Source organism: Trichechus manatus, unplaced genomic scaffold (genome assembly GCF_000243295.1).
Source record: "Trichechus manatus latirostris isolate Lorelei unplaced genomic scaffold, TriManLat1.0 scaffold00170, whole genome shotgun sequence".
In the NCBI taxonomy this organism is placed as follows: Eukaryota; Metazoa; Chordata; class Mammalia; order Sirenia; family Trichechidae; genus Trichechus; species Trichechus manatus.
The window spans coordinates 2,144,222-2,166,132 of record NW_004444106.1 but is presented as its reverse complement, the minus strand read 5'-3'; the positions used below and the strand labels follow the sequence as shown (position 1 = coordinate 2,166,132).

Genomic DNA, 21,911 nt, shown 5'->3' with positions numbered 1-21,911 from the left:
TCTTCGCTCCCCAGCCCTCGGTTTTTGCGTTTAGGGCTGGATAGGGACACAGAGAAGAGGTAGAATCCCCTCCCCACATGCTTCCGGACCCTCGTTGGCCAAGGGTGTATGTGTTGGTACAAGAACAGGCTCAGAGCCCCGTTAACTCCCAGTTCATACACTACAGGTGCCCCTTCCCCTGGGCAGGGGATTTGGGCTCCATTACCTCCCTGCGGGGCTCTTACGGTCAGCCCCACTTCTGGGGGCCATTTCCCCATTAACCACCGCCTCGTGGCACAAACGGTTAAGTGCGCGACTCCTACTAGCCAAAAGGTTGGCAGTTCGAACCCACCCAGAGGCGCCTCAGAAGTAAGGCCTGGCCATGCTTCTGAAAGGTCACAGCCTTGAGAACCCTGTGGAGCGCAGTTCTCCTCTGCCCGCGTGGGGTGGCCATGAGTCAGAAATCGACTGGACAGAAACTAACAACAGCAGCAGCCCAAGGAAGGGTGAGGGCGAAGGGCTGTTAGTTACATTAAGGTTGTTGTTGTTGTTTTAAACAAAGTGGAGAAGCATAAATAAAGGGTTTATCTCAGTTCTTCCCTGACGGCTGTGGCCAGTGTTTGTAGTGGGAACTGGGACAGGTGGGTGGGAGGCAGCTCACCCAGTGTTGTGAGCTGCGGCATGGAGAGGCCCTTGGTACTGTCCAGCCTGTACTTTCAGGCTCATGGCTCCTCTGTGGGCTTTGCTGTTTGCTAATACATTGGTAAGTGCAGAGTGAAATAATGCTTCCTGAGGTCTCCAGCTACCAAGTACCCTTAATGGGAGAGGAGAAGGAACAGCAGGATTGATGATCTCCAAGAACCCTTCCCACTCTGAATTCTTAAGACTTCCTACCCTACAGAGAAAGCGAGGGTGGGCATGGTGGCTTTGTTGGGAGGGATTTAATGCAGCAGCCCCAGAGTCTGGTTGCAGAGGTCCTAGGGCAGGCTGACTGCCCCCTTCTTGGAGCCAGACTGGGAAGCAGGAGGATGGGGACAAAGAGCACTGGCCTCCAGTCTGAGCTGTGCTTCTCACTTGCTGTGTGACCTGGGCACAGTGTCGCCACTCCGGGCCTCAGTATACTCATCTGTAAACTGCAAGCTTTAATCTACGTTGGAGCTACCCATGTGATTTGTTTGGCCATGATCATGTTACCGTTTGAATTTCACATTAAAGTTTGAGTTACTAGCTTCTGTTGAAAATCAGAAGATCCAGCCACATGGGGTCCACCTCTACGTCTGCTCCATCTCCACCAGCCCACTTCACACACATGCCTGCCTGTCCTTTGGGCATTGAGTTTGCAACACCTACCTCCCATGCCTCTCACTCCTTTGCCCCCCATAACGTATAACCTCTGCTCTCTAAATCAGTCTTACTGAACTATGAACTAGCGTCCCTGGGCTTCCCAGCTGTGAGGTGGTAGGTGCCAATATGATGGGGCCAGGGTCTAAAGAATCCCACCTGTTTCTTGGCCCTCTCCACCTCCATCCAGCTCTGCCTCTTACATCCCACCTCTTACTTGCCATCTCAGGTGGAGGAGCCTACGCTCCTTCATACCCCTCAGTCTCTGCCCCCACCTCCAGAAGTCCCTACCCGTGCTCATGACCTTGCTATTCTGGGCCTCGCATCCTGTCGGGAGATGGACAGGAGACAGCTGGGCTCACAGGCCACCCCGGCTCGGGGCTAGCAGGGCAAGGCTGCTGGCTCTCCCTACTTACCTAATCCCTGGGGCTCCCCAAACCTTGGCCTCAGAAAACTGGAGATAGAATTGGCCTTGAAAAGGGAGGGATGGTTTGGGAATCTGGATGCTGTGTTCTCAAAGCGGGATGGCAAGTGATGGCATGGCGCCCCAGGGTAAACAGGACCTGATCCTTTCCCTAATCTAGAAGCAGCTGGTGCTCCCAGCCCCTCCCCCCCAACCCTGCCAGCCTTCAGGGACTTGCCTTCCCAGGACATCCCAATAGCTTGCATGTCTTGGATGGAGGGGCCCAAGAGACTTTCCCTTTAAGCCTTTTTTTACAGATGGTTAAACCAGGCTCAGAACTAGTCAGAAATTGGCCCAGAGTCCAAGCTCGACCTCCACATCCCTTAGAACTGGGGCCTCTCCCACCCTCCCAGCTTCAACTTCAGCCCTCAGATAAGAGCGGTTAGAGCATCTAACTCTACATTTGTTAGGCTTGGAGACCCCCAATGGGAAGAGATTCCAGAGAGCACCTCATTGCTCAGCCTTCCTCCATCCCAGTTCAAACGCCCTGCCTCCCTGATGATGATCCTTCTGCAGCTTGGCTGGTGGCTTTCCCTCTCTGGCTTCAGTTTCCCCCTCTGGGAGGGAAGTTAGAGGAGGTAGAAATGAATAACCTTCAAGGGCACTGTGGGCAGGAATGCCCTGTAAAGCCTGCCTCCTTTCCTCAGCTCATGCTGTGGACTCTCTTGAAGCTGCCCGTCTCTCCTGTCTTATCCCCTTCTCCGTGTTTGGGCATTCCTGTTCCATTAAGACAGTGGCCCCTGACGCTCATCCAGGTGGTGGTGGGGAGAAGCCAGCCAGTGCCAAAGGCTTGGCAGATGCTGAGTCCGACTCTGGCCTGAAAAGGTGGGTGCTGGGGCAGATGGAGGAGTCGGGGGGTCAGGTGGAGGTGCCTGTTGATGTGACCTCAACACGCCGTGCCTTATTGTCTGAGTCCCTTCACCGTATCCCCCAGGTCACAGCAGGACTCTGCTGTGGGAGGGACAGAGCACCATGTCCTCAACTCACCCAGGAGGCTGCTCCTCCTGTAAGTACAGGCAGAAGAAGAGATGTGTCTGGGGGCTAAATCCTTAAGTTCCATCCATCCCTGCTGGCCATCCCCACTCTCCAAAGCTGGGGGCTTTCCTTTCCTTCGCCCCACTGTCTCCCTCGGTCATTCGCGGCTCAGAGCTGGAAGCAGCATTAAGAACCCTTTCAGTGACCCGGTACTCCTCACTTTTCGTTTCAGGAAACTGAGGTCTAGACAAAGGAAGGACTTGATCCCAGGCTCACGTGGCTCCTTCCCCTCCCTGACCTTCTCACCACTACTCTCATTGAAACTCTCTACTCTCTCTGCCCTCCTTCCCGCCACTGCCCCTACCCCATGGTACCCTCTGTTTTGCTCCCCCAGCAGCTGCCGTGGTGGTAACCAAAAGATGCCCCCACTCTGCAGCGGCTCAGAGCAGCTGCTTCTCTGAGGAAGCTGACACCATGGCCAGCCGCTCAGCAACCTGTGGCTTTGCACCCAGCCCCTGGCCCCTGCCCCTCTGATTACTGCAGGCCAGCTCTCTGCTGCCCCTTTTCCCCACGGCTCCTCTGACTTCTCCGGCCCTGCAGTCCTGTCTCTCTGCCTTTCTTTCCCCCAGCTCTGTTTTGCCCTTATTTTCTCTAGATCTGTCCCCATAAATCTGACCCCCTCTGCTTTATCCAGCTTCCCAGGCCCCCTTCCTGGGTGCCTCTTTCAGTGCTGTATGCCCAATACCATCAGGGCCAGAATGCAGTGAGGACTACACACCGTCTGGAGCTGCCGCGTAAACCCCTCAGGTTGAGAGGGCAGTGTGGGATGACTTGGGGGGACCCCCACCCCCACCCTGAAATATTTATCCCTCCCCCTCTGCCATCAGCACATTCTGCAACCTCTTGGGTTACCCAGCTGCCTGGGTATCCCATTTTCCTGGGGGTGGGGGGGATTCCCTGTCAGAGATGGGGGGGCCCTGAAGGCTGTGTTCCTGGAGGCCAAGTTAAAGTGATGGGAGGGGGGAGTGTTTGGGGGGAGAGACAGGCAGTCCTGGCTATGCTCACCAGGGCCTGGACACTAAATCCCTTGTTGATGGCTGCGGCAACCCCTCCCTAGGGTAGGGTTACCATCTTCTGCCTTGTCCACTTGACCCTCTCCCTTCCCTACTTCTCCTTGTCTCTTAGAGCCACTTCCTCTGACCCCCAAAAGATGATCTCCCCCTCTTCAGTGCCTAGAAGGCCTCGGGTATCTGCTGCCCTTTCAACAGACTAAGTGAGGAAGGAGACTATGGCTGTGGAAACAGGCTGAGGGTGGACAAGAAGGGAAGGGGGTTGTGAGGAGAATGCAAGGTGAAGTCCTGAGAGTAGAAGTGCCTAAGAGAAGAGCTGGGGGATGCGCTGGGGATGGGAAATTCAGTGCAACTGATGAAGCTGAGGCAATTGGGGGAGGGGTCAGTAAGCAGAAGACAGAAAGTGAGGTCTCTTCCTACCCCCCTCCCCTGGGGCTGGGGCCACCTTAGCTTTCCTATGAGTGACATCTCAGGCTGCAGCCCCACTGTTCCCCCGCTGTCAGCAGAAATCCCTCTCTCATCTAACCCCTCCTGCTGGAGTTTCAGCCAGCCAATCCCTGATCTGGGGGAGGGGGAACCTGGCCCCCCCACTCCCTCATAAGGACCAGCTGGGGGTTGGGGGGGTGGGTGGCCGGCTGCTGCAAGTGGGACGGGGGTCAGAGCTTCGTGGAGGGAAGAAAAACCTGGGGGGGGGCAGGAGAGAAAAAGCAAGACTCCCAGACACACAGGCAGGTGGATACTGAGGAAGGCCCCCCACACGTGAGACCCCCCCCAGAAGAAACACACTGCCCCCGGCCCCCAGGAAGGGAGCACGATGGAGGCTGCACACTCCAAGACCACAGAGGAATGTTTGGCCTATTTTGGGGTGAGTGAGACCACAGGCCTCCCCCCAGACCAAGTTAAGCGGCACCTGGAGAAATACGGCCACAATGGTAAGTGTTCCTTGATAAGGCTGGTAATGCCCTCCTGCACCCCCCCCCACACACACACACATACCCTCCACACACATAACGGAGCCTCTCCCTCCAGGGTATCTTAGGGATGAGCTAGGCTGTGGTCCAACGGCTGCAGGAGGAAAGAGGATACTGAGAAAACAGGGTCCCTGAGACCCAGAGTTCTGTGAAATTTTACAGGACGACCTTGGTGAACCTCAGCTGCCCTTTGGGTAGCCTGATTTTCTTAGCCACAAAGTCCTGGGTTTGGGGGGCACTGGGTTGAACCCCAAATGAATATTTCCTTTTCTTCTTTTTCCTTGGGCAGAGCTCCCTACTGAGGAAGGTAAGTTACTGGCATTTCTGAGCTCTTATAAATGACCTTCCCTCTCATTCGTGTCCCACTCCCTTCTGACTTCTCCCTACCCACTCCTTGGACAGATATCCCCTTCCCCAGAGTTAGAGTCTGGGGGGTGGGGGGCGCAGAAGTTTCCAGTCACTTTCTCCTGGAAGTATCCAACCCTTGAACAACTGCCCACCACTTTGAGGAGCCTGTATTTGGACTCCAGGCAGCTACCTCAGCCCTTTTCTTCAGCTGTCTGCCTGCCCATCACCCCAGGACCTCCCTGCTTCAGGCCTGAATCCAGGGCACTCTCAGCCCGTAGACCCCACCTGAATCCAGGGCACTCTCAGCCTCTGGACCCCAGTCTTCACCTGGAGTCCCAGACATTCATCCTCTTGACCTTAGCCCCGGGGGGGCCCTCCCTTTGCCCCTTCCCCCAGGAAAGTCCCTGTGGGAGTTGGTGGTAGAGCAGTTTGAAGACCTCCTGGTGCGGATCCTTCTCCTGGCCGCCTGCATTTCCTTTGTAAGTGTGGGAGTGCGTATGGAGGCTGGCTGGGGGTGAGTTGGGGGGATTGGAGAGTCTGCTCTCGGCCAAGGTGAGGGGGGCTCCCAATCTTCCAGTCCTCTAGTCCAAGCCCTCAGCATCCTATTTCACAGACCAGAGCTGGGGAGGGGGACATGCTGATTCTCGTCCTCCTCCCCTCTCCCCCACGCCCCGAAGATAGGTTTTATTTTAAGCTTTAAGGGTATTCTCAATCGAAATACTGAAGCTAAACCACCTCGCCAGCCTCAAGGGCTTGGAGGGCTTGGGTCACCGCCCCCAAGCGCCCGGATTCCCGAAGGTTCAGACCCGAGCCGAGCCGCGGTTTCCTGGCTCAGAGACTACTACTCCCGGCATGCTCCGGGGCTCGCGCGCCGCTCCACCAATCCCGGGGCATTCTGGCGCCCTGCCCCGCCCTCCTGACGCTGATTGGTCCAGGGAAATACTCCCTCATAGAAGCGGGAAAGAGCTGCTGGTGCGATGGTTACTCCAAATTGGCCCCAAGGCCCAGATCTCTCCCTTCCTATGGCTTCATACCCACCTCGGTTCATGAGGGCTGGAACTCCTGGAATACCTTCCTCCTCACCTGCCTGGCCTGGCCTTACCTCTACCCCTTCTACGCTCTCCCCGACTCCTTCCATCCTCACGGCCCTTCCATCTTTCCTGCCCTGGAGACCTCCCCTCCAGTATCCACAAGCCCCTCCAGTGTGACTTCTCAGCACCCACCCGCAGCAGTCCATCCTGCATTTTGGGGTCTTTTCCTTCACATTTTAGTCCTGTTGGAAGACAAGGCCGTGGAGGCAAAAAAGCCCCCCTGTCCTCTGGTCTCCTTAGTAGAGGCACCTGAGTCCTAGCTGGCAGGGCCTCTCTTCTCCCCGCTCAGATTTGCTCCTTGACATTTGCCTGTGGCTGTTGCCGGGCAGTGGCAACAGCTGGGGCGGGGTGTGTACAGGAGGCCCCGTAACCCTATCCTCCCCCTCCTGCTCCCTCTGGTGAAATTGGAGCTACCCTGCCTTGGGCTTTAGGGGAGGGCTGTGGGTGGGCCAGGCGCCTGTGAGGACCGCAGGGTTTTTCCTGTGGGTTTTGGCTCTAGCGGGATGGATGTGGAGGTGGGGGTAGTTGGCCTAATTGTCCCCTGAGCTTCATTTACAAGCTGACGACTCAGTCAGGGGAACCTGTAAGCATTTCCAGTTAATCCCTGAGTTGTGCATGTCTGTGCCCGCCTATTCTCACTGAGTAACGCTGGTGGCAGTGCATGCCTGAGAATGAGCTGATGAGGCATGTAGGACCTCAGCCAGTTGGGGGGCTGTAGGATCCCCATGATGCCCTACCCTGCGCCATTAGCTTTCACTCATGTTCTCACTTTTCTGTAGTCTTTGGACTCCCTCCACTTCCTTTCTTTACCTCTTTGGGGGGCTTTCTTACCTCTTCCCCTGTTCCCCAGGTGCTGGCCTGGTTTGAGGAAGGTGAAGAGACCGTCACGGCCTTTGTTGAACCCTTTGTCATCCTCTTGATCCTCGTTGCCAACGCCATCGTGGGGGTTTGGCAGGTTAGCTTTGATTCCTCCTCACTCCTTTCAGTCCTGACACTAAACGGGAGACTAGCCTTTCCTCGCCAGTCTCCCCATCCTCCATCGCTTTGCCTGACTTGGTTTGTCCTCTGGTCCTCTCACCCAATTTGGAAATAGGGAGGTGAATTGGGAAGAGGTGGGAGACTGGAGTTTCCACTGTTTCTTGCTGGCTACATGACCCTGGGCAAGTTCCTTCATCTCTCTGAGCCCCTCGAAACAAGATTCATGATCCCGTCCTTCAGTGTTGTGGTGAAATTTAAAAAGATGATGAGTATGCAAGTGCCCAGCACTGTGCCTGACGTATAATAGGAAATCAATACCATATTTTTTGCAAATAATGAAGCCACATAAATAACTCACTCACACATATAATGCGCAGCATAGCTTGCTTGGAAAAATACCGAGGGAGGTTGCTCAGTTAGTAAAAATATATAATGTGTGCATTATTTGCATAAAAATACAGTAAATGCTAATTTGATTTTCTTCTCCTTCTTACCACCCTTACTTTTCCTATCCCCTGCTTTCTGTTTTTCTCTGATTCTCCTTCCTCCCCTCCTCCAAGCCCCCTTACCTGAAGCATGATCTTATTTTCAGCCATGGGTGACAATTTCCCTGACACATACACACCTACCCTTGGATGAGTCTTGTCAACTCCTCTGTGCCAGGAGCCAGAACTGCATATCCATGCCTTCTCTGCAATATCGCTCATTCCCCCAGGACTCTGACCCCTGCTCCTCCATCTCTACTCCCCACCCAGTCCTCTCCAACCAATCCCCTCCCATTCCATGACCTAGTCCCTCTGGAGGTCCCCTGCTGACCCTCCTCTCCTCCACCCTATTCCCCAGGAGCGTAATGCAGAGAATGCCATAGAGGCTCTGAAGGAATATGAGCCTGAGATGGGGAAGGTCTACCGGGCTGACCGCAAGTCAGTGCAAAGGATCAAGGCTCGGGACATTGTCCCTGGGGACATTGTGGAGGTGGCCGGTGAGTGATGGGAATGGGTGGTCCAGGAGGCAAAGATGTGTGTGTGTTGGGGTGAGGGCTGGTGTCTAGAGGTAGCAGGATGGTGGAATCTTTGCCCCTCCTTCTCAGACTCCTCAGGAGGTCACACCAGGGCATTCTGGCCTCAGACTCCTTTCTCCCCCCCCCCCCACCCCGGCAGCGTCTCAGCAGGAACAGCCAGTCCCGTCCCCAAGCTGCAAGCAGACCCCTGCTCCCCCTCCTCTCACCCAGCACTTGCAAGCAACAGGTGGAACCCAGTGCCTGCCAATGGCCCCTGTTTCCACCCCCCTCCCGAGGCCTGGCTTCCCTCTCCTTCCACCCATCCCAAGCTTGGTCAGCTCTAAATCTTGACCTCTCAGTGCCCTTGAGGCCTCTCAAAGGGGAAGCAGTGAGAGTAGAAGGGAGGAGGGGGGCCGAAGGCTCAAGCCCCCGACCATGTAAGGGAAACTCATGCCCCAGTAGAGAGCACGGGACCTGGGAGGAGGGGAGCTCAAGAAGGGGCCCCGCCTCTCCAGTCGAGGGACACTTAATGCCTGACCAGGGAGGGGTGGGGGCTGGGTGGCTAAGATTACTGGGATTCTGCCCCCTTCAGCGGATTTTATATTTGCCCTGCTCCTGCCTCCCACATCTCCAGGCATGGAGGAGTGTGTCTTTCTAGGCCTCCTTCCTCCACCAGACACCCGAGTCATCTCAACAGGAAGCTTGAGGAGAGGGGGGGCAGGGCAGGCTGAAGACCCCCATGTCCATCACAGGGCCACCCTGCTGCTGAGGTGACAGTTTGGAGACAGCACCATGAATGTCTATAAATATCACCTTGGCTTGGGTGACAGGGTGTTCCGCCTGACTCCATCACCCACCTCCCTCCTCCTTCCACTTCCTCTGGCCCAGGAAGAGGAACCTTAGGAAATGAGGGAAAGGAAAGTAGTTGAACCCTGTCCCCAGCACCATCCTTGGACCAGAGTGGAATTAGGCAGAGGCCCTGGGAGGAGTTGCCAGCCTCCTCCAAAGGTCTCTGAGTCTAGCAGGGCATCTGCCTCTTCGACAGCATCCCCAAGACAATTCCATGTACCGACTCCACTGCATCCCGGTGTTTCTCTCGGCTTTCCCCTCCATCTCTTAGCTCCAGTGTGTCTTGCTTTTCCTGCCCCTCTGCGCCTGTTTCCTTCAGGCCCCCCTTCCCTGCTCCCTGAGTGCATACACGTGTGAGTGCTGAGTGCCTGCATTGTGCACATATGCGTGCGTGCGTTTGTGCGTGCTGGCTCCCGCTTCGTTCTCTACCCTCATACCGCTTCTCTCCCTCTCACCGTTTCCTCTGAGCTCCTTCCTTGCCTCTCCCTCCCCCTACATTTTTCACTCTTGTTTCCTTCTCTGTTTTGCTCTCTCCCCCTCTCCCCATTCTCAGTTTTGGTTTCTCAGTGTTCTGCTGGAGTGCCTCTAATTTTCCCTGCAGTCACTCAGCATACGTTCATTGAGCACGTACTATATGCCGTGCCGGGCAGCACGCCAGGCCGGTGGGGAAGGAAGGCATTCAACACGGAGGGACCGTGGGCAAGAGTGCTAAGACGGGGGATGCTTGCTGGGGCTACGGGAGCACAGGTCGAGGATTTGACTCAAGCCCACGGGTGGGGCCCCCTAGCCTAGGGTGACCTCCTGAGACCTGGAGGATGAGTGTGAGTTAGACAGAATGTGAGTTAGGCAGGAAGAAAACTCCCTTCCCAGCTGACCCTTCTCTTTTCCTTTCTCTTCACAGTGGGGGACAAAGTCCCTGCAGATATCCGCATCCTCTCCATCAAATCCACTACCCTCCGGGTTGACCAGTCCATCCTCACAGGTCTGATGGTCTGGGTTCCTGGGAGAATAGAGCTAGTGGGTGTGGGGATGAGGATCTGATGAGGGAGGAGCTGGGTGGACAGACAGGGATGGAATTCAGATGGGCAAAAGAGAACATCCAGCAATCAGGCCTCCCTCAGCTCCCTGGTAGCAGCAATCTCCGCATTGCTCAACTTTGTCCACTCTGTCACAAGCCTGAAACACAAGGGTCATGGGAGAGGACAGACATCCATGCCCATTCTCCCTGGGGCCATCTACCCATCCCTTCCACATTAGTATGTGGACATGCACACCCAGAGAACTATCCTGTCTCCTTCGGTATCTTCAAAAGTCCCCAAACGAGGAACCCTAAGATTCTAGGACAAGATGGAGGGTTCTGATACACTTAAAACCATGATGCTTCTGTTTCTCCAGTGGGAGGGAGAAGGCAAAGAGCCAGTGAGCATTCCCTGTGATCCAGGAGGGTGAGGCTGGGGCTGCTCTGGGCTGATTCTGGAGCCCCTGCTATTAGGATGAGGGAGGCAAGCTCCTGGGACTGGGGGCCACTGCCTCCCAGGAAGCTGCTCTGCAGTTGACAGTGCACTTTCACATACTCCAGCTTATTTCATTGTCACCAAGACCTTATTCTGACGTGCACGTTTGTTGTCCTCATTCTGCAGAGGGGAAAACTGAGGTTAAGTGATCCAAAGTCATGCAGCTTGTAAGTGGTTTTGCTGGGACTCAGGCCAAGGTCTTTTTTCTCTAAGTATAATGGATTTCCCCTTTCCCTCCAGCAGCCTCCCCCAGAATTCTGACTTCCTCCAGGATTGTTGCTCGATCCTTACCAGGCCCTGCCCTGCCTGAGCAGGGAGGGAGTTAGGGGCGGGAGGTACGGAAAAGGGGCATGATGTCATTTGAACACCCCTTGGGCCCTTCTCCACAGGTGAGTCTGTCTCTGTCATCAAGCACACAGAGCCTGTTCCTGACCCCCGAGCTGTCAACCAGGACAAGAAGAACATGCTTTTCTCGGTGAGCAATCCAGGGCCAGCTGTCATGCACTCGAGCCACAGAGGCTCTGGTTTAGCAGAGACATGGCAGCCTAAGAAGAGAAGGCCTGTGGAGGGGATGGCCTCATGGGCAGCCCTCCCTGTGGTCGGATGGGGCACGAAGGTCACCTCTTGCCTGATTCCCTGCCTCTTCTTCACCTTCCTAGGGTACCAACATTGCAGCTGGCAAGGCCTTAGGCATCGTGGCCACCACCGGTGTGAACACCGAGATTGGGAAGATCCGTGACCAAATGGCTGCCACAGAACAGGAAAAGACCCCTCTGCAGCAGAAACTGGATGAATTTGGGGAGCAGCTCTCCAAGGTCATCTCCCTCATCTGCGTGGCTGTTTGGCTTATCAACATTGGCCACTTCAATGATCCCATCCATGGTGGCTCTTGGCTCCGTGGTGCCATCTACTACTTTAAGATTGCTGTGGCCTTGGCTGTGGCTGCAATCCCAGAAGGTATGGCAGCCTCTATTTCTCCTCCCATTTGCTAATCACGTCTGCCAAGAGCTTTTTTCCATATAAAGTAGCATTTACAGGTTCCAAGGATTAGGACCTGATGTCTTTGGGGGCCACACTAGGTCTCCCTCCCTCCCTCTCCTACATTGCCCCTTCACCCCTTACCCCCTCCCCACAGGTCTTCCTGCAGTCATCACCACCTGCCTGGCCTTGGGCACCCGCCGGATGGCAAAGAAGAATGCGATTGTGAGGAGCCTGCCTTCTGTAGAGACCCTGGGCTGCACCTCTGTCATCTGTTCTGACAAGACAGGCACCCTCACCACCAACCAGATGTCTGTCTGCAAGGTCAGGCCACATGCACAGCACATCCACTTAGAGCACTGAGGGTGAAACGGGCCCCCCCGAGATAGGGTGCTGCTCATCAGTGGCAGGTTCTCTTGGCCTGGGAAATGCTCACAGGGTAGATAGAGCACCATCCTGCCAGTGAGAAGAGCGATCAGAGAGGACTCTTCTGCCCCAGCCAGTCCCCTCGCTAGAGCCACCTTCTGTGCACCAGACGCTGCTGGATGTGATCTCTAATCCTCAAACAGCCCCAGGAGGGGAGGGTCTCAGTAATCCCATTTTTTCAGAGGAGGAAACTGAGGCTCCGGGAGATTCAGTGACTTGCCCAAAGACGCACAGTTCCTAAGTAGCAGAGTTGTTTCAAGCCAAGTCTGTCTAGCTCCAGAGCTCCTTCCTCTGCACCAGGCTGCACTCTAGAATGTTCACTCCGTGTGGGGCCTGGGGAGCTTGGCCATGCTAATCTTGAGCATCATTTCCTAAACCAGGCCTTGTAATCTTTTCTGTGCCTCGGACCCTTTGGCATTCTGGGCCTCTTCTCAGTATAATATTTTAAATGCGCAAAATAAAATACATAGGATTCTGTTTAAAAAATACATAGAATTACAGAGGAAACCAATGATTGAAATATAGTTACCAAGCCGACTTGCAAGCTTCAGAGAAGGCCAACTGGAAAGGGAGCAGATTCCACTTGGTTTAACCCCAAGTTTCCCAAACTCATGTGGCCACAGAACCCTTTTGTCTTATAGCACATCCGGGCCATTTCTCTTCTCATGAATGAAAAGCCTAGTCCCATCCGTGCTGCTCTGGCTTCAGGGCTGGCTGCTCCCCCTGAGGAATCATGGGTTCTCTATGCCTCTTATAGCACAGGCTTCCAAACCAGGCTACAGGCTTGTGGAACTCACTTCCTCTTGTGCTTCATGTTTTACAAAAACCGATGAATTGCCCACACTGGAAAGTCAAGAGATTTCACAGGAAAATAACCTGAATTTTGAGCTCATCCTGCAAAACTGGAAAAGCTGGCCACAAGCAGCTGGAGCTGTAGATAGGCAATGTGCTTTCCAGTTCAGCAGTCCCTACCACACCTTACTGTGTTAACTATCCAAAGAAGCCCCTAGCCACGGCCTGCAGTGTTGCTTTAAAGCCACCAATACAGAACATGATTGCAGGGGAACAGGGGAGGAAATCAGGGAAGAAGAAGGAAAGGCAGATGGGAGAAGGTGTGGCAGGAAGTCTGCTTAGAGGGCTAGGTGTAGAGAGGCTAGCAGATAGCACTGGCCTCCCCTCCATGCAGATGACTGCCTTCAGGATACGGGGAGTTGGGACATCTGTGTGTATGCCCTCCCCCCGCAGATGTTTATCATCGACAAGATAGACGGGGACTCCTGCATTCTGAATGAGTTCTCCATCACTGGTTCCACTTATGCTCCAGAAGGAGAAGTGTAAGTCTCCAGAGGTCTTCTCCCAGTTCCTCATCCCCCTACACGCACTCTGCCTTTCCCCAGTCCCTCCCTCTAGTTTTGGCTTCCTTTCTCTCTCCTCTTCCTCCCCCAACCTTATTCTCTCTCCTACCTCATCTCCAAGGTGGTTGCCATCTCCCCAACTGTCCTTCCTCATCACCCACTCTGCATCTCATTCCTGTTCTTCTCTACCTGTATCTTTTCCTTCCTCCCTCCCCACCCCACTGCTAGCTTGAAGAATGATAAGCCAGTGCGGGCAGGGCAGTATGATGGGCTAGTGGAGCTGGCCACCATTTGTGCCCTCTGCAATGACTCCTCCTTGGACTTCAATGAGGTAACCTCCCCACTTCCAACGAAGCCCCTCCTACCCCTTCCAGTTGGCTCAGGGGCCAAGGCTCCTCCGGGCCAGGAGGAAGGGGCTGTGGGAGGTGGGTCCATCATCCCCTTCAGTGTAATGGGAAGGGAGTGGTTTGCTCCCTTCTAGCTCTAGGTGGAAGATGGGTATGATAGATGGGAGCAAGGCTCGAGGAGCCTGGGGCACCTACTTCCTCTTCCCCCCCCCCCATCTCAGGCCAAAGGTATCTATGAGAAGGTCGGTGAGGCCACCGAGACGGCCCTCACCACCCTGGTGGAGAAGATGAATGTATTCAACACTGATGTGAGAAGCCTCTCGAAGGTGGAGAGGGCCAACGCCTGCAACTCGGTGAGTCTGGAGACTCCTCCCCACATTGCTTCTTCATCTCACATCACACAGACTCAAGGAATCTTAGGAGGCAGAGACAGGGCCTGTGTCCTGTGTGGGGACCTCTTCAACCAGCACAGGGGAACGGCCCTCTCGAAGCTTTTTTTTGGCCTGGCTGACCCTCGGTAACGCCTACTACCACGCTCTCTGCTACAGTGTCCCTTGATGAATCTCAAGATCGTGTCTTCCTGTTGTGTCCTTAGTTGAAATGGATGGAGCTGGGCTCAGAATCCACAAATGACCCATCCTGGGGCAGCCTCAGCTTCAACTATTATCCATTTGTCCTCAGAAGTTCACTTGCTTTCATCAGATCTCAAGTCCTGATCTATGGTTACAGGAAAGGACTACTCCACAAGCCTTTCCTCCATTCCCTCTTGTCCAGATAAACACATACACATTCGGGTCTGTTGCTCTCACTCTAAGTCCTTTCTGTCTACATTGAGACCTGGTGACATAGTGGTTAAATGATACGGCTGCTAACCGAAAGGTCGGCAGTTCGAATCCACCAGCCGCTTCTTGGAAACACTATGGGGCAGTTCTACTCTGTATTATAGCGTCTCTATGAGTTGGTATCGACTCAATGGCAAGAGATTTGGGTCTTGGTCTAATTGAGATCCTCTGGGGTGTTATGGTCCCCACATCTCTTTTAGTTTTGTATATGCAAGGTGCTTGTTGCTATTTTCCTTAACCTAACAACAAAAAAAATGAAGACCATCTAACTGTCTATCAATAGAGGATTTATTTTAAAAAATTAAAGCAATGCCATACAATGGACTACTATTACAGATGATAATATATATAGAAATGTATTGATGCGGAGAACTATCCATGATGTATTTGGTCAGAAAGCACTCATGTTTGTGGAGTGCTTAGTACTGCTTGCCAGGAGCTAGGCAGCACTGTCCAACAGCATATGTGGTTATGTAAATTTAAATTAATTAAAATTAAATAAAAGCAAAAATGCAGTTCTTCAGTCATACTAGCCACATTTCGGGTGCACAGTAGCCGTTGCTCAGTTGCATCGTATTGGACAGTGCAGATTACAGAACATTTCCATCATCCCTGAACGTTCTATTGGGCGGTGCCCCACTAGGCCATCCTATCTCTGCTGTGCTGTAGACTGGACACTATAAGCACGGTGGCAGCACTAGCCTTGGAATTCTCTCCATTTGTAACGTGGCACCAGACTTAGCTTTAGTCTCAGATTCAGCCTGGGGTCTGCTTTGACCTCCAGATCTTTTTTTGACTGTTCTAGGAGGTCTGGGACTCCTTCTTTTTCAAGACAGCATCATCACTCTTTTCCCACCAATCTCATGTCTGGTTTCTGGCCCCGTGTCTCCTCCCTCTCAGGTGATCCGCCAGCTAATGAAGAAGGAATTCACACTAGAGTTCTCCAGAGACAGAAAGTCCATGTCTGTCTATTGCTCCCCAGCCAAATCCCGGGCTGCTGTGGGCAACAAGATGTTTGTCAAGGTCAGAAATCATAAATGTCTCACTCCTCAATTCTTCCTAACCCTGAACCCCTCTCCTACCTCCACCTCCTCACTGTGCGCTAGAAGGCAGTGGTCTCTGATTGCTGCTTTTGTCTCCTAGGGTGCCCCTGAGGGGGTCATCGACCGCTGTAACTATGTGCGAGTTGGCACAACCCGTGTGCCGATAACAGGGCCAGTGAAGGACAAGATCTTGTCAGTGATCAAGGAGTGGGGCACTGGCCGGGACACCCTGCGCTGCCTGGCCCTGGCCACCCGGGATACCCCCCCAAAGCGAGAGGACATGTTCCTGGAAGATTCTGCCAAGTTCATTGAGTATGAGGTGAGCAGATGGCAGCCTCCCGGTGTCCCAGAGTCGATGAGGAATGAGCTTTCCAGTCGGCTGCCTCACACCCTCCACCAGCCTTGTCACATTCTACTTCATCAGCCAAACCCATCCCTCCTTATCATGGGTCATAGAACATAGGACGTTAGAGCTTGATAGAGCCTTCGGATCAGCTATCCTGTTGCTACTCTAGTGTGTTTCTGGGCCAGTCCGCGGTGAGGTGAGGAGCTTGCAGCAGCAGGGCTGTCAGCTCTGCAGTGAGCACGCCAGCCCTTCTCAATGCAGAAGCAGTGTGTTCATCTGCATTCTGGCCTAGCTGCTGGTCTTGCAGTGGGCCGGCACTCTGAATAGCACCACAGTCCACTCCCTTCATTTTATAGAGGCAGCTGTGGCCCAGCGGATAAAAGGGATTCTTTCAAAGTTGTTGACAGCAGCAACCACCCCTGACTTCCAGCTCCTGTACTTCCCATGAAGACACTGTCTGGGCACCTGCGATGTGCCTGGCCCTGCTGGGGCCTGTGCATACGTAGATGAGCAGGAAACATACCTTCCCTGAGCCAAGAGGCCCTGCTGAGGTTTGAACAGCAGTTCCCTGAGGTTGCAAGTCCAGGGCGCAGGCTCTCCCCCAGCTCACTGGCCTTTCTCCCATCTCCCCCAGCTTCCTCCCTGGCTCATCTTCCGAGTCCCTCCCTGACCCGGTTGCTCTGCTCTGTCTCCCCAGGTGGATCTGACTTTCGTTGGCGTGGTGGGCATGTTGGACCCACCCCGCAAGGAGGTCACAGACTCCATCCAGCTGTGCCGTGATGCCGGAATCCGAGTGATTATGATCACGGGGGACAACAAGGGCACAGCCATCGCCATCTGTCGACGAATTGGCATCTTCGGCGAGAACGAGGAGGTGACGGGCCGTGCCTACACCGGCCGGGAGTTCGATGACCTGCCCCTGGCCGAGCAGCGGGAGGCCTGCCGCTGTGCCTGCTGCTTTGCTCGTGTGGAGCCCTCCCACAAGTCCAAGATTGTGGAATATCTGCAGTCCTTTGACGAGATCACAGCCATGGTGAGAAGACAAGGGGCTGCTGGGCCGGGCCACATGGACCTGGCACTGGGGTAGTCTTCTTTGCATCCTTGGAGATGAACACCTCGGGGAGTTGGGGGTACAAGAGGGAGGGGCTAAACAGGAGAGCCATCGGGAGGGGTATGCACTGGAGGGATTCAGGCCCTGTGATAGGTTTCCAGAAGGGGGCTGTGGAGAGGGACCCTGAGTCCCACTTTCTCCTCTCAGACAGGCGATGGCGTCAATGACGCCCCCGCCCTGAAGAAGGCTGAGATTGGTATTGCCATGGGATCCGGCACCGCTGTGGCAAAGACTGCCTCAGAGATGGTGCTTGCAGATGACAACTTCTCCACCATTGTGGCTGCTGTGGAGGAGGGCCGCGCCATCTACAACAACATGAAGCAGTTCATCCGCTACCTCATTTCCTCCAACGTGGGCGAGGTGGTCTGGTGAGTGGCTAAGGCAGGCCTTCCAGGATGACCGGGAGCTGGCTGGGCATAACCCAGGTCTGGAAGCAGGACCATGCCCAACCACCTCCTTTCCTGCAGCATCTTCCTGACTGCCGCCTTGGGGCTGCCTGAGGCCCTTATCCCCGTGCAGCTTCTGTGGGTCAACCTGGTGACAGATGGGCTCCCGGCCACGGCCCTGGGCTTCAACCCACCAGACCTGGACATCATGGACCGGCCCCCCCGCAGCCCCAGGGAGCCCCTCATCAGTGGCTGGCTCTTCTTCCGCTACATGGCAATTGGGGGTGAGCAGACTGGGATGCAACCCCCACCCCCACAGTCCTTCCCAGCCCTGGGGACTGACCCCCATCCAGCACACCAGCTCCCTCAGTGCAGCTGCCCTGATGGGCCTCGTCCTCAACCAGCTGTTCACAGCCATGTGAGGCCCTCTTGACACCTCCCAACTCCCGGTCCTGACCCCCGACTCCCATCTTCTACCACAGGCTATGTGGGTGCAGCTACTGTGGGAGCAGCTGCCTGGTGGTTCCTGTATGCAGAGGATGGGCCTCATGTCACCTACCACCAGCTGGTAGGCGGGGAGCTGATCGGAGGGGTGGAACTGGGAGGGTCTGCGTGGAACTACCATGGGGCTTAGTGTCCCGCCCCTCCTCTCCCCCCGCAGACTCACTTTATGAAGTGCACCGAGGACAGCGCCCACTTTGCTGGTGTGGACTGTGAGGTCTTTGAGGCCCCTCAGCCCATGACCATGGCCTTGTCTGTGCTGGTTACTATCGAGATGTGCAATGCTCTCAACAGGTAGGGCCGCCCACCCTGTCCTGCCAACTACCCCGGAGCTCACTGCCTTTGCCCTGAGCCCTCTGGCCTGCATCCTCCTCACCACTTCTTTTTTCTTGTGTCTCCCACTCTTGGCTCCATGGTCGTTTCCCTGCAGCCTCTCTGAGAACCAGTCCCTTGTTCGGATGCCACCCTGGGTGAACATCTGGCTACTGGGCTCCATCTGCCTCTCCATGTCCCTCCATTTCCTCATCCTCTACATTGACCCATTGCCGGTGAGCTTCCTTCAGCCCAGCGGCCACCTTGCCCCCACCCCCACAGGGTGCCTTTGTAGGGCCAAGACCACTACAGCTAGAAGTGTGGAGAACAGTAAAAGGGTGGGCTCAGGTAGGGGCAGTGCTGGGCCTGCTGGCCCCCTCTCCACCCCCTCCTAAGCGGGGTACTGTTCCTTCCTTTCTGCTCCCCCTTCCCCCACAGATGATCTTCAAGCTCCAGGCCCTGGACCTTGCTCACTGGCTTATGGTCCTCAAGCTCTCACTTCCAGTCATCGGGCTCGATGAGAGCCTCAAGTTCATTGCTCGGAACTATCTGGAAGGTAAGAAGCTCCCCCTCTGAGGAGCCCTCAAAGGCTTGTAAGCCCCTGGACCCGGGGAACAGTTCTGCGCTGTGCCCGCGCACCCACTTCCTTTCCAGGTGGGCGTGTTCTTGGACACAGGTCCGCCCGGGAGGAGCACCCCAGGCCCTTCTTACATACTCTCCCCACTCTGCCTGCTCCTGGTGCAGACAGACAGTCTCCATGACATCCCCAAACCTCCTCACTCCTCAGCCGCTACTCCTCCCTCCCTTGGTAACGGCTGTCTCTCTGTCCTCTCTGGCCATAGGATAACCTGTTTCCCCCTCCTCCATCTCTTTGAATCCGTGTCACAGGTATTGTCCCCTTCTTGCCCTTGCCCTTAGCTGCTCCGCCAGCCGCCTGCCCCTCACCCCCTCCACACCCAAGGTCACTTGCACTCACAGCTCCTCCTGGAGCCACTGCTGCCGCTGCTGCCACCCACTGTGCTTCCAAATGGGGGTGGGCAGTGGCTCCCTGACTGGGAGTCAGCACTGCGCTCCTGGATGGCCCCCACCTTGGGCGGCGCCCAGGCCAGGCACCAGGGTCGACTAGGCTGCGCTGCGCTGCGCTGGCTGGGCACTGAGCTGTCTGCTGCTACGGCTGGGCAAGTGGGGGCTGGGGACACAGGCGAGTAGGAGAGCAATGAGGGCGGGGTGAGCCTCCGGGCGAGTGTGCCGGGAGCCTGCAGGGAACTTTCCCTCTCCCCTGCCCCCACCTGCTTCATCCTTTCTATCTCTTTCCAGATCCGGAAGATGACAGAAGGAAGTAACCAGTCAGTCCTTTTGCCCCCTTCTTCCCCACCCTGATAGCAATGCATCTTCAGCCAGAGCTGTGGCACAGACCCACCCCACACCCTTCCACTCCCCCTCCCATGTTTCTGTTTATAAACTCGATGCCCATCACTTCCCCTCCCCACTCTCAGCAACCTGCTCCTCCCTTTTAACCTTGTAAAACCTTCCCCGTTCCCAACCTCGTGGGGTTTGCAGGGACAAGGCGACCGATTGATCTGAGCTGCTTATTTATTGAAAATAAATGACCGAAAAGTCTAGCCTCGCCTCCGAGCACTTCCTGTGGTCTGGGCTGCGTCCCTGTGGACAAGCATCTTAGTGTCATGCAGTCCAGAAAGCAGCTGCCTGTCCCAGGACATGTGTGTGTAAGCGTGTGTGTGTGTGTGTGTGTATGTATGAGAGAGAGAGAGAGAAAGACCACGACTCCATGACTTCCAGCCACCAAATACAGCTTGGGCAGGGCTGTGCCTCGGGAAGGGGACAGGTGGTTAACAGACATGGGCTGTTAGTTTGACTGGGGGGCAGGGGGAAGAGGAGGGCTGGGGCCCAGAAGCCAGCATGGCGGCCAGAAAGCTGCAGGGCTGAGCCTACACCTTTGGTTCTGGGAGGGGGCTGCGACCCTCACCCAGGTGTCATCCCTGAGAGCAGAAGGCTCGGCCACCCCTGGGAGGAGGTGCTGGGGGTGGGGGTGGGCAGCGATGGCCCCATGACCTCGGCCCCAGGCCTGCAGAGGGCAAAGACTCTATCCCAAGCCCCAAAGCCCAGGCCTCAGGTTCTGGAGTGAAGAAAGGCAGTCTCTCCCCGGTGGGTGGGAATGGGGGAGGTTCTCGCCCTGGCCCTTCAGGTGTCCTTGATGTCCCTGACATCCCTGACGGGTGCCTCATCCAGGATGCTGCGCACTTGCTCCAGAGTCTCTGCCTGGCGGATCTGTTCCAGGCGTACCTATGGGGGCGTGCGGGGGACACAAAGGGCCCTCAGTGGGGAAACCCAGCCCCTCCTGACCTGCCAGCCCACCTAGGGGTGAGGGCCACCCCACCTCTCCCACCCAACAGAGGTCTCGGTTTCCAAGGAGGAAATGGGTCGTAAGAGAGCAGCCCGGGGAAGTCTGGGAGGGCTGATCACTGGTGGGGTTTATGTAACAAACACATCACACACCTGGGTGCCAGGCCCTGTGTTAAGGCCTTCACATGACTAAGAATGTACACAAAAGACAGTCAACCTTCTCAGAGCAATAGCTCAGGGGGAAGGGCCGTACAAGCCCCAGAAGGAGGAAGAAGACTTCTACCACAGAGGGATTGTCCTTGTGAGACCCAGGACAAGTCATGCAGCCTGGTGGAGAGGGGACACGCCATACCTGCAGGGCCTGGGAGAGACGTACGAAATCCCTCTGCACCTGCTCACTGGTCTCCAGCTCCGCCTGCAACCGCAGCACCTTGGCCCTCTGTTCTGAGAAGAGGTCAGTGAGTGGGACCTGGGGAGACAAGACGCTGAGTTGGGGCCCTGGCTCATCCTCGAGCCAGATGGGAAGGCACGTTGCCAAAGGAATGGGATATCTGGAGGCCGCGGCCCCTTTTATACCACCCAAGCTCTGACCTCCTCCATCTGGCCCGAGGCTGATGGTGGCCTCAGTGCTTCCTGCCGCCCAGCCTGAGGGAGACATAAAAGGCAGGAAGAGCTGGTCAGGGTCTTATCCACATTGCAGCCCCTTCCCCATCACTCCAGGTCGGCCCTTTGTTCTCACCTTGCTCTGTTCCTGCTGGACCCGCTCCAGCTCCGTCCTCAGGCTGCATAGGGAAGCTGGGAAGTCAGGCACAGGGGCAAGTGTCAGGCCCGTACCCGCTCCCCTTCCCCACCCCACCCTGGTCGGGCTCCAGCCCATACTCACCCTCTAACACCTCTGTGTGGAAAGGAAAGAGAGATCAAGGTGAGTTCTCAGGCTGCGTCCTCTACCCCCTCCCGGCTCACGCCTGGTCCCCATGGGGAGGTCACCCTTCCTGGGAGTGGGGAGTAAGGGGCTTATCTCCGCCTGCCTCACCTGTCTCCTCCCGCTGCACCCTCAACTGCCCCTCCAGGCTGGCCCTGGCCGCAGCCTCCTCCTCCAGTGCCTCCCGCAGCGTCACGATCTCAATGCGAAGGCGCTCAGCCTCGTGCTCCCAGGCCTGCTGACGGGCCCACGCCTCCTGCCGCGTGCATCGCACCAGCTGCTGCAGCTCCTGGAAGGAATGCAAGTCACGGGCTGGGCGTGGGGCAGGAGGGCAGCGGGCCGCCGGCTAGAGGGGGGTCACGGGCTGGGCGTGGGGCAGGAGGGCAGCGGGCCGCCGGC

At 55.8% G+C, this 21,911-nt stretch overlaps 2 protein-coding genes across 3 annotated transcripts in view; one reads left to right on the top strand and one right to left on the bottom strand.

Annotated features, from left to right (window-relative positions):
• The first annotated feature begins 4,457 nt into the window (after nt 1-4,457).
• Nucleotides 4,458-19,852, top strand: ATP2A1 (ATPase sarcoplasmic/endoplasmic reticulum Ca2+ transporting 1). Of its 2 annotated transcripts, XM_004386604.1 has the most exons (23): nt 4,458-4,760; nt 5,089-5,106; nt 5,544-5,626; nt 7,089-7,193; nt 8,060-8,198; nt 9,967-10,047; nt 10,969-11,054; nt 11,239-11,536; nt 11,715-11,881; nt 13,229-13,317; nt 13,567-13,669; nt 13,907-14,038; nt 15,428-15,550; nt 15,671-15,889; nt 16,614-16,949; nt 17,175-17,395; nt 17,495-17,697; nt 17,896-17,981; nt 18,075-18,208; nt 18,345-18,462; nt 18,665-18,782; nt 19,069-19,114; nt 19,544-19,852. In XM_004386604.1, exons 1-22 carry the CDS (start codon nt 4,643-4,645, stop codon nt 19,071-19,073), a joined length of 2,982 nt encoding a protein of 993 aa, XP_004386661.1. In that variant the 5' UTR covers nt 4,458-4,642; the 3' UTR covers nt 19,074-19,114; nt 19,544-19,852. The 2 variants fall into 2 exon arrangements, with proteins under 2 accessions (XP_004386661.1, XP_004386662.1); XM_004386605.1 differs by lacking the exon at nt 19,069-19,114 and having other exon boundaries at nt 4,610-4,760; nt 19,544-19,569.
• Nucleotides 19,853-20,313: 461 nt separating this feature from the next.
• RABEP2 (rabaptin, RAB GTPase binding effector protein 2) overlaps nt 20,314-21,911 on the bottom strand; it is an 11,482-nt gene continuing 9,884 nt past the window's right edge. Inside the window, exons 10-15 of the mRNA XM_023741011.1 lie at nt 21,624-21,801; nt 21,474-21,485; nt 21,330-21,385; nt 21,182-21,235; nt 20,943-21,059; nt 20,314-20,530 (exon numbers count right to left, since the gene is read on the bottom strand). Of these exons, the coding sequence (XP_023596779.1) occupies nt 20,429-20,530; nt 20,943-21,059; nt 21,182-21,235; nt 21,330-21,385; nt 21,474-21,485; nt 21,624-21,801 (519 nt within the window). The 3' untranslated portion in view covers nt 20,314-20,428. The remainder of the gene's footprint in view (nt 20,531-20,942; nt 21,060-21,181; nt 21,236-21,329; nt 21,386-21,473; nt 21,486-21,623; nt 21,802-21,911) is intronic.